The following is a 12,310-nucleotide window of genomic DNA, read 5'->3' as shown; positions in this document are numbered from 1 at the left end:
AGCCATGGAGCTGGGGCGGCCGGCGCCCGCGGAGGTGCGCATGAGCCAGGCCATCCAGCCTGCGCACGCCAACCCTCGGGGCGAGCTGAGCGCAGGACAGCTGCTCAAGTGGATCGACACCACAGCCTGCCTGGCGGGTAGGAGTGCTGGAAGGCGGGTGTAAGACCAGGGAGACCCGGGGTGCCGGGGTCCAGAATGGGGGGAGCCCTACTTGAGGGGCCCAGTGTGTGCTGGGTAGGCGAGTGTCCGGGATGGCGGAGAGTGCCCCATTAGCGGGTGGGGATGTGGAAATGCAGGATGGCTGGTGTCAGTAAGGCAGAAGTCAGGATGTCAAAAGATCTGAGGCAGTGGGGTGCGGGTCTGCGCCACCCCAGGACCCGGAATGGGTAAGGAGAGAGAAGGAAGGAGGGGAGGGTATTTACAGAGTTTTAAGCCTTGTGCAGCTGGGAAATAATGATTGAGATTGTTTATCCAGTACTGGGAAAGTCCTGGACCACTGGTTCTTAAACCTCTTAGTCTTTTATCCCATTAAATAAGCGAGGCCCCAAGAGAACATTCATGTGGGTTCTTTTTTATATGCATATTTACCATATGTGAAATTTTTAAAAATAATTCTTTTGAAAATAACAAAAATCCATTACATATTTTTATTGTAAAATAACTATTTTCAACAAGAACATAAATGTACTTAGAGAAGTGATATTGGCTTACATTTCTGCAGATCTCTTTAATGTCTAGTTTAGTACATCACCTATTTCCCATATCTGCTTCTGAAGTCAGTCTGTTGCCTTCCACTCCCTCGCGCGCGCGTTGTCTCCACGAAGGACCTTTGCACCTGCTGTTCTTTTTGCCTTTGCACTCTCCTCTTGGCCCTTCCTTGCGTTCCGTCTCCACTAAACATCATTTCTGCAGAGCAGTCTATCCTAACCACCTGCTGTACACTTGCACCCTTCATCGCTTTTGTCACAACACCCTTTCCAAATTCCTTCACACCACTTAACACAATCTGCGATTACTTTGTGTATTAGTACATTCACCTTTGATTTCCTGACTGGCCAATTAGCATGTAAACTAAAGCTAGTTTTCTAATGCTTATTAAGCACTAAACAAAAACCTCCTGATTATATGGATGGGTAACTGAACGGATGTGTCCAGAGCCTGCAATCTTATTTAGGAAGCCAGGCTTTGCATACAACACTTAATAGACCCAGCAAATGTACATTTTAAGTAAACTATGTTAGGATAAAATATTAGAGCTGGAAGGAGCTTAAGATCACGTATCCCAGGATTCTTATTTTACAGAGGACAAAAGTAAAGCTCAACTAATTACAAATCCCTGCTTTCCTGAATGAGTGTTCATACAATTTCTAATCCCCTGTGTGTTAACCACCCACAAAATTCAGTCATATCCGATGCCAGTCTGTTTGATTTCTGTTTATTGATAGGAATGTTTGGCTTCTGTCTTAACAGTTTTAATAAGGATTTGAGGTTGGTTATAATAACATAATAATGGCGACATGAATACAAATGTAATTCAGATGGAGGAGAAACCAGTATAGAAATTATGGAGGTTGCTAATAATAACGATGCCTATTTCCATGGCAACTGAATTCATCATGTGAATATTGAAGTGACTTTTAAAGTTACCTCACTCAGTGCTTCTGTCCTATAATGAAAGAACAATTGCCCTCTTGCAATTTTCATAAAAATGTCTATGCTTTTACATCTTTGGAAACTCAGACCACAGCAGGAGTCAACTGATAACCGATTACTGTGGACCTTAATAGTTATATTATTAACAATACAATATTGAAGAAACCTTTATGATAAAGTTGGTTTGGAAACATGCTTAATACCTTTGTTAAACACTCCACAGTAGGAAAAGACACTACATAAGCAAAGGACATTATTTAGCCAGTGAAAGTCACTCAGTCATGACCGACTCTTTTTGACCCCATGGCCTATACAGTCCATGGAATTCTCCAGGCCAGAATATTGGAGTAGGTAGCCTTTCCCTTCCCCAGGGCCTCTTCCCAACCCAGGGATTGAACCCAGGTCTCCCGTATTGCAGGTGGATTCTTTACCAGCTGAGCCACAAGGGAAGCCCAAGAATACTGGAGTGGGTAGCCTATCCCTTCTCCAGTACATCCTTCTGACCCAGGAATTGAACCAGGGTCTCTTGTACTGCAGTTGGATTCTTTACCAACTGACCTATATCCAAGATGTAACTCAATCTTTGGCAGAGAAATGCTCCATGGTATTATATTTAATACAAAAGGAGTAAAAAATAAAAAAATAAACCTGTTTTTTCCTGGCATTTTTCCAACCAGAGTTCCTAGTGACCCACACTTCTGTATAGACACATTACTATGACAAGTAATGATCACAACTGTGGCCCCGACGTACTCCCATGACACACGGGCACTGCTAGATTCCCAAATGCCTTCCCAATGCTTAAAGGAAGATGAAATACATTCACTATCACGTCGCCATTAGACCTCATTTCTGTCAGTGGCCCCATTATTCTTCTCGTATCTTAATCCTAGAGCCTTTAAGCCATCTATGAGTCATTCTCCACCTTCCATATTTTAAAATATCTCAGTCTCACATTTCCTTCTCTATTTCATTTGTGTATCTTTTCCAGGGTTCACTCTTTCAGGAATGGCACCCAAATACCCAGTGATGCATGCCAAAAATCTAGGCATCAACCATCCTTGATTCTGTACCTTGCTTCTCCCTCCATAGATCTAATCTATGAACCAAGTCTTATCAACGTTCCCTTGAGGCAATCTCTCACACCCAAGCATCTTGCTAGGCTCCACTGCCACCACCTACTGCAGGATAAGCATCATCTTTCATGTGGACTTCAGCAGTGGTTTCCAAACTGGTCTTCTCCATTCATTCTGGTCTCCTCTCCGCACTGCATCTAAAGTACTTTTTGAAGGTGCTTATTTGATCATGTCACTTGTTCTGTTCATCTTGTCCCACTGTCTTCCTTACCAAAGGCTATAAAAGTTCCTCTTCTAACATGGTAAGTATCTCCCATTAGAAAAATATCTCGCACAGATAACCATAATCCCTGGAACAAACATTGAATAAAAGCCACATAAGGGAACTGAAAAGCAAACAAAAGTAGGTTTAAAACATTTGGAAATCAACTCTCAGAGGAACAGAATGGTGCTAAGAAGCTTTGTCTTTTTTTGTTTGTTTTGTTTTTAATAATTTTAAGATCTTCTGTCCTTAGAAAGAATCTAATATTCTCCCAGCTTAATTTGAGGGAAACTCATAGACTTGCTGATTTGAAGAGCCAGAGGATTTAGGGGAAATACAGCTACTGGAATATGAGGGGGAAAATTCAAGACAAGAGAGAACCAGAGAGGTAGAGCCCTAAAATATATTTATAATCTTTGCTCAGCTCTCTGGTGAACCTTGAGTCATGTATATACAGGCAGACTCCATACTTCCTTCCTGAGGCCAAAAGAATTAAAAGAGCTGATCCCACCTTTAGGGAGACAGAGTTTTATACTGTGAGTTTGATCAAATTATCCAATTTAAAAAAAAGCACAATACTCTTCAGAGGATCATATAAGAACCCACAATTTCTATAACATATCACTCATAATAACTAGGCTACAATCCAAAACTACTTGATATTCAAACAAACAGGAAAGCATGACCCATTCTTAGGAGAAGAGACAGTCAGTAGAGACCAATCCCTAGAAGACTTAATGCTGGAATTAAGCTTCAAGAATTTTTAAACCGGGTGTCATAACTCTGCTCAAGAATATAGTGAAAAATATGATCATAACAAAAGACACAGTAAATCTCAGCACAGAAATAGAAACTATAAAAACAATAACTCAATGGAAATTCCAGAACTGAAAATTATAGTATTTTAAGTTAAAAACTCACTAGATAGGATTAAACAAAGAATGGAGGTGACTGAGTAAAGTTATTAAACATAAAGATGGATCAATAGAAATTATCCAATCTGAAGAACAGAGGGGAAAAAATGAATTTAAAAAATAAAATGTCTGGGATTTATGAAAAAAATAAAATGCCTTTTATAATTAAAGTCCCATAGACAAGAGAAGGCATGGGAAAAAAACAAATATTTGAAGAAATAATAGATGAAATTTTCCCAAATATGGTAAAAGACATACATGCACAGATTCAGAAACATCATGGGACACCAAGCAAAATCAATACAAAGAAAGTCACATTTATGCACATCATCAATTCTATGGTGAACAGAAAATCTTGAAAGCAGAGAAAAACACTTTATGATATATAGGAAAACAACTATTAGAATTAGCCACTGACCTCATTAGAATTAGGGCTTTCCTTGAGGCTCAGGTGGTAAAGAATCTGCCTGCAATGCGTGAGACCCAGGTTCAGTCCCTGGGTTGGGAAGATCCTCTGGAGGATATGGCTACCCACTCCAGTATTCTTGCCTGGAGAATTCCATGGACAGAGGAGTCTGACGGGCTAAAGTCCATGGGGGTCACAAAGTCAGACACGACTGAGCACCTAACGCTTTCACTTTTATTAAGAGTTAGCTACTAGCCTCATCTGGAGGCCCGAAGATACTGAAATATCTTAAACAATATCTTTAATACTAAATATTACAAAAATTGTCAACCAAGAGCTTCAAGGCCCTGTTGGTTTATCCTCAGCCTTCTCTTACCTACTCATATTGTTGCTTTTTTCATTTTTTCCACAAAAACCTTCATCAGGACCTTTGTAACCACAGTTCCTTCTGCCCAGCAAGCCCTCCCTTCTCTGCTCCCTTCTCCACAACACACATCTGTTTCTACTCCTTCTCATCTTTCAGATCTCACTTCAAGCATCCTCTCCACATGGACACCTTTCTTGACATCCCACCCAGGTGTGGTTCCTCCAGTTACAGACCCTCAAAATATCCATGTTTTCTTCAGATCACCTAACTCATTTTGTTATTATGTACTCATTTAATTAATGTCTGGTTCTCCACTAGACTCCATGAGAATAAGGACAGTGGCTGTTTTACATTTCCAGGACCTTACATAGAGGTTGGCACAGCACAGGTTGTTGTTCAGTCGCTAACTCATATCTGACTCTTTGCGACCCAATGGACTGCAGCACACCAGGACTCCCTGTCCTTCACCATCTCCCTGAGTTTGCTCAAACTCATCTCCATTGGGTCAATGATGCCATCCAATCATCTCAACCTCTGTTGTCCTCCTCTTGCCCTCAATCCTTCCCAGCATCAGGGTCTTTTGCAAACAGTCGGCTGTTCTCATCAGGTGGCCGAAGTACTGGAGCTTCAGCATCCGTCCTTCTAATGAATATTCAGGGTTGATTTCCTTTAGGATTGACTGGTTTGATCTCCTTGCTGTCCAAGGGACTCTCAAGCACCTTCTCCTGCACCACAATTCAAAAGTATCAATTCTTTGGCATTCAGCTTTCCTTATGGTCCAGCTCACATCCATACGTGACTGCTGGAAAAACCATAGCTTTGACTAGATGGACCTTTGTTGGCAGTGATGTCTCTGCTTTTTAACATGATGTCTAGGTTTGTCATACCTGTAGTCACCATCTGCAGTGATTTTGGAGCCCAAGAATTTAATCAATATTAGTTAAAAGAAGGAATGAAGAAGTCACCATCGTTTTGATCAATCATCATTCCTGGATTACATCCACTTAGCTACTACTATTCCTCAGCTTCTCAGTTTTCCCAGGAAATCAGAAATAGCTTTAGGGGTCCTCCACTTTTACTGGCATACTGCATGAAGGACAATTAAAACCAAGAACCAGAAGAGATTGGTCCTGTCTAATTCATCTCTGTCACACTTACAAAGAAAAATGATCACACGTAAAATTTGTGGCCCTATGCTGGTTCCCCATATTTTAATTTTTCATGTTTAATTTAATGGCCCTTGAAAGTCTATAATATAGACCATGGCAACTGAGTCCCTAAAGCCCATATTCAGCCAAGAACTTCTCTAGGGAACATTTTTTGGTTGGCCTTTTTTCTCAGAGTTCCTATTGCTTCTACAGTCAAAATGACTATTTAGAACAATGTATTTGATCTTTCTAAGCCAAAATTGCCTCATTTGTAAAATGGAACTATTAACAGTATCAACCTCATATAATTAACATGCATACTTAGCTCAGTGCCAGACCAATAATAAATGATAATTATTATGATTATGTTTCTTTGTGATCCCTAATGCAATCTGGTATAGTGCTACATACACATAGAAGACGCCCAATATGTACAATAAAAAGTCTTTTTTTGCACTTCAGTCATCATTTAAATCACTCAAAATTTGGTAACTCATGTTGGTTACCAAATTGGTTGGCTACAGGGTTACACTTTATCAACAAGAGTAGTTTAATAAACATATCATTCCCTCATGTCAGGAAACTTTACAGCATATATTTGCAAGAGTTCCAATCATTCTCCAGAAAAAGGGCATTGACTATGACTTTTAATGAGTAGACTCATTAAAAGATAGGACTGATTCAGCTCAAAGTGTCTGAAAATCAATGGGAATTTAACAAATATTTGATACACTGAATTAAACTGAGCCCACCTTGAGCATTTCTAGAGTCTAATATATTTATGTGTCTTTTCTCTAATTGAACTTCAGACCTGGGAAGCCCATTCTCCCCTCTCCATCACTCACATACACAGTTCTGCTATGGTTAATTTTCTAGTAACTCAGTTTAGGTCATGTGCATATTTGGAAGAATAGCTATTTCCAGTGAGTAAAACAGAATGTCCCATTTTCTACAGAATTAGATCATAGGGAAAAATGTTTCACATACTTGCTCTCTGGAGTACTTTATCATATCTCTTTACCTGGGACTGTCAATATATATTACAATTAAAGTAATCCTCTATACACAGAGAATGCAGATTCAGTATAATTCACTATCTCTTTCTTTTTCATAATATGGAACTAGGAGTGAGGTCTGCAAAATTAAAATGGAGTTAAAATTTCTTTAAAAAGCTAATGCAGTCAGTCTGCTTAGGTTTTAATTGTTCCTCAGAATGAAATTCTGGAAAAAACACATGTCAAAAATTTTCCCAAAGAGGATAAATTCCGATACTTTTACATAAAGTAAAACCAACAACAACAACAACAACAAAAACTCAACGAATTAAATAATGCAGACAGGGACCATGGAAATAATTGGAGCTCCTTCCTAACCTCTCACCCTACTCAACGCTTTCCTCCTCCAGCACAATTAATGCAAGTGAATTTCATATGGATTTAGTAGTAATAAGTACATAATGATTAAATACTTACTACATGCCCATCTCTATTTCTCTGATGCCGAGATAAGTTTCTCTCTGATTTGGGATATGACCTTGAAGTCTTCTGTACTGTTCAGTGCTTACACTGGTTAAGTGGTTTAAATACATTCAGCTACTGGTTATGTGGGACAATGGATACAGCTCTGATGCATTGTTTTTTTAAAGAGGGGTAGTACTTGACAAAATGGAAGTTGACACCAACTTATTGAAGTTACTATTCAAGTAGCTAGATATGCTGGGTATTGGTATTGAATTTCAAATCAAAGACAGTGTAAATTAAAACTTTGCAGGAAGTACAGTAACTTCCACACAGTAGAAAAATAACTTTTCAAGCAAAGGAACTGTTATCAATCCAGTTCATTCAGAAGTGTGGGTACAGCGTTCCTGTACTGAATAGAGGGATGAGTTACTAGAATAAACCCACTTTTTTTGTTCCTCTTCCTGTATGCTGAAGTATTTAAACATAACTAATCCAGCCCTTTTTTTTTTTAACCTATTTTTTGAAGCTGAAAAGCATGCTGGCGTTTCCTGTGTCACAGCCTCAGTGGATGACATACAATTTGAAGCGACAGCTAGGTAAGTGGCATTGCTTTATCATGCCTTTCCCCTGGGTTTATTAGTTCATTTACAACATGTATTTGTGGCACCTAAGCTAACTCATTTGCAGTCATGGATCCAATTTGTTAATAAGTAATATTTGAGCCAATGTAAATCAGTAGATAATAATAATTTCAGGACCTACTTTTAGTAAATACTCAGTGTAAAATTTATAGCCCTGATTTGTTAAGAAATAGGTCTCAGCATTAAATGCCTTTTGATATAAGGCATTACAGGATTTATAAAAGCTGATTCTTAAATGGTTCCTTCCTTTACTAAGAATAATTAATGATAATAAGTATCTCTATAGTGGTGAATTTCATCATTAGGTTGTTGGGTAAATATTAATTATTCTCAGTAGGGATGTTAAATTATGAAAAACATGTTATATGTGGGAATGTGTATATTTTACCATTTCTTATTGTAGAAAACTTCAAGATATACAAATCTTTCAACCATATACAAAAGAAGAGAGAATAGTACCATGGATCCGCAACGACCCAGCACCTAACAACAACAATAATCAATTCATGGATGATATTGTTTCATCAATACCCCTCCATAATCCCCCACGCACCTGGACTATTTTTAAGCAAATCCCATAATCATCTCTGAATATTTCATATATACTTCTAAAAAACATGGGCTCTTTTAGAAAACATAATAACATAGACACAATAGCATTAACAAAAACTATCATTCCCAATAGTCTTAAAAAAATGTTTGTCTGTTTTTTAATTTAAACAATTGGTCTATTGAATCAGGAACCAATATGGCTGACATGACCTTTAACATAAAATTTGCGTTTTCTTCTTTTCTCTTGCAATTTATTTTTTAAAGAAATCTGGTCTTTTGTCCTATACAGGTACTACATTTGTATCTGCTCACTGTATCCCTGTTTAACATGTTCACTGATACAGGGTTGGTCATTATTTCTATACCTTTCTGATGGCAGAATTAGGAATTTTATTTTTTTAAGAGGTCATATAAATAATTCTAATGAACTAGGGTCATATAGTTTTATTTAATTTATTTGATTTTATGTTTGTATCTCTTTTTCTTTCTGAATATATTGATCCTGAAAGACATAAACATAACTTACCAAAAAAAAAAGGAAGAGAGGACATTGTCTGCTAGTTGCCACCAGTTTTCAAACCCTAGAGAGTCTGTCCACTGAGATGCCCAGTTCATCTCTCCAATCTTCAGCTTACAGTTATCTATCTGGCACTTATCCATTTATATAAAAACAAAATTAAGTTAAATAAAACCACATGCATAAAAAATTACACCTTCAAAGCTAATCCAAAAGAAATTTTTGGTAGGCATTCGAACTGTAGATATGGAGAGACCTTCAGAACTCAGTGCAGTCATCTTTGTACTGATAAGAACCCGAGGCCTAAGCCCCATAGCCAGCCAAAGGTCAGAGGGCAGCCAAAGGTCAGAGGGCACTTACAGCCTGGATCTTCTTACGGTCTATCCAGTGCTTTCCCAACCCACTTCTTCTATCTTTGTGATCAGCAACCTTTATTGAACATCCCCTGACACTTGTTCTCATAGTCTGCTGCAGTGTCTGAAAGAGCCTTTGACAGATACAGATACAGATGAAGATCTGTAAATACAGATGAAGGTCTGCTGACTCAGTGCAGACACTATGTGATTTTTTTCCCTCAAGTAGAAAAAGCTGACATGTGTCTTTATCTCAACAAAATTACAGATTACTGAAAATGCAAACTTATTTGAGAACACATTGAAGACCCATTATTAAGCTTAGGAAAGCCAACAGTGTTTTACAATAAAATATCTATTATGTACTTTCCAATCCCAAATTCTATAACTTAGACTTAACAAGTAATCTCAGCATTGAATTGGAGTTTGCTGTCTGTACTGCGTTGTGTTTGTGTTATCAGAAAGGACTTGTGGCCACGAAAACGCACGGGACCCACACCATTAAAAAATAAGAAAATTGAAAGCTACCTATAGAAAGCCATATAATTCGGTCAAAAGCCATATTAGATATTTTTAACTCACAAATATATATTGCATATACCAAAAGTACTGGTCTAGACTCAAGAGAATACGTGAATGATTATGACACAATTCTGGAGTGTGGCAGTCGTTCAGTCTGATAAGAAAGTCAGACAAATATATAGTCATCAGAATAGAGGATGCATGCCTATGGTGAGATATAAGTTCTGGGAGGTACATGTTGACTAGAGAATCAATGAGTGTTTCATGATGGAGGCAGTATTTAATATGGGCCTTAAATGAGGTATAGATTTTCACTAGTGAATAGGAAAAGGACTTCACAAGATGAGGTACATGTAAGAGCCTAAGCACTGAATTGGGAAGAAGTGGGTGTGCTTAGGAAAGGCCTGGTGTGCTAAGATGATGCCCTAGCAGTAGTGTGGGGTGGGTAACAGAAAGCCTTGAATGCCATGCCACGAAACTGATTTTACTTAGTTGGGACTTTAGCCATTCCATTCATTTGACAATTCAGTGTCAGAAGTTTAGTTTGGTGGAGAACCAAGTCCTAAGAATTTCTCTTGCCTTTAAAGGCTGGGCAGAGATCACAAGAGTGACTGAGAGTGAATGAGGGATGAAACCCCCAAACTTTTAAACCTGGCAAAACCCTAATCTTTGAAAACCCATCTCAGATGTTACCTCTTCTATGACTTCTTCCCTGACTTTCTGAATTAGTCACTTCTGGGTGCTTTTGTAATACCTGATTTTTTTCTTCTTTTTGAAAAATGTCATAGCATTACACTTCATCTATATCCTCGTGTTCCAAGTGAAGACCAGTCTCCTTGATGTCAGCAACCTTGTCTTATTAATCACTGTATCCTGAGGTCTTAGCTTAGTGCCAGGACTAGTTGGAACTCAGTTAAATGTTATGAGCTGGAAAAAGAAAAAGATTATTATAGGAAGCTTGAATATGGAGGGGAAGAGAAAAGAATCTTGGGATAGAATAAACTTGAGAGTTAAGATTTTTAGAAAGGAAAAGGCTTGAACATTTTCATAGACTGATAAGGAGTCGAGGAAGGGGCAGAGACTGAGGTTACAAGAGTAAAGAGCTCTCTAAAGCAGGCCATGGGTGGAGGAGGAAAGGTTAAGAGAGGGGTGGGATCAAAGGCACATGTAAAGAAAGGGGTCTGGAAGAGACCTAGTTTTCTTCCTCTGAAAGAAAAGATTGAGAAGAACACTGAGAATGCAGTTCACCTCTGAAGGAAGGGAGAAAAGCTGAGGAGGCTTGATAGACTCTTAGGTGAGCGAGGGGCCTAAACACAAAAGCTTTGAAACAACTTGTGGTTACATGATCAGAGTTCCAGAAAGAATGTGGAGTGAATGAATCATCTGGCAACACTGAGTGCTCCTATAAACCTAGTGAAGCTATTCCATTTGTTTGCCTGCTTGCTTGCTTGTATGTCTATCCATTTATTTGTTAACCAACATTTTAAAATATCAATTGCATAGGTTTGCACGTGTTTGTTGTAACTTCTGTTTAGGAAACAACTGTGGTACAAGGTGTAGATTTGGAAATCATTTTGCACATCATCTTAGCAAAGGCCCTTTTCTGTTAAGAGGCTAGTCAGCTGACACATGTATGGTTTACAAAGATCTGTGTTTGTTTTTGCTGCTGTCTCGTTATGTTATCATTAGTTTGCATTTTTCATGCATGAACATTATCAACATGGTAAGATGGAACTGTTCGATGGCACACATATTTAAGTAAATCTTCAAGTCTGAAATGAGATGTGCTAGAATTACTGAGGGTTTTTTTTTTTTTCCACTAGAGTTGGACAAGTTATAACCATCAAAGCAAAAGTTAGTAGAGCGTTCAGCACAAGCATGGAGGTAAGAGGCTCCCTTTTCTTCCTACTGCCTGTTGGGGCTCATCTCTTTATTGTTTACAGAGGGCAGAGGAGGAAGCCTGGAATAACTTAAGCGTTTATGAGATTCTGAATTTCAGAAGGCCCTTGAATCTGTAGTCAGGCTCACAGGTAAATAAGGAGACTATGTTTCCCTGCTACTAAAATTAAATGTGATGCAATGAATGGTTTTTACAAAGAAGGATACACAGAAAGTAAACATACAAGGGAGAAAGGCGCCCTTGGTTCTTTGCCAGGTATGGGTTTTATTTATTAATTATTCTGACTCTATTAATATTCTAACTCTACTTTTTCTCCATCTCCTTACGCCTAACGAAAACCAGCCCCACAATTAACTAGTTTTTGAAAGGCAGAGTAATTGGAGCAAGAAGGGAAGCTTAGACTTTTCTTCTTCATCTACTTAGTTTTCTTCTCTTTACTATAGTTATGAATACAAAATTCTCAGAAATGCAAAAGTCTCAATACAGGTTAAAATAGCAGGAAAGGATTTCCTGGATCCCACATTGCAACCTGTAGGTTG

General features: G+C 38.4%; 1 protein-coding gene across 1 annotated transcript in view; it reads left to right on the top strand.

Annotated features, from left to right (window-relative positions):
- Nucleotides 1-4: 4 nt before the first annotated feature.
- ACOT12 (acyl-CoA thioesterase 12) overlaps nt 5-12,310 on the top strand; it is a 42,003-nt gene continuing 29,697 nt past the window's right edge. The window contains exons 1-3 of the mRNA XM_010863371.1: nt 5-137; nt 7,813-7,882; nt 11,695-11,755. Coding sequence (XP_010861673.1) covers nt 5-137; nt 7,813-7,882; nt 11,695-11,755 — 264 coding nt within the window. The remainder of the gene's footprint in view (nt 138-7,812; nt 7,883-11,694; nt 11,756-12,310) is intronic.

Source organism: Bison bison, unplaced genomic scaffold (genome assembly GCF_000754665.1).
Source record: "Bison bison bison isolate TAMUID 2011002044 unplaced genomic scaffold, Bison_UMD1.0 scf7180017864490, whole genome shotgun sequence".
Classification (NCBI taxonomy): Eukaryota; Metazoa; Chordata; class Mammalia; order Artiodactyla; family Bovidae; genus Bison; species Bison bison.
Note: the sequence above shows the minus strand (reverse complement) of the source record. Positions and strands in the feature narration are given on the sequence as shown.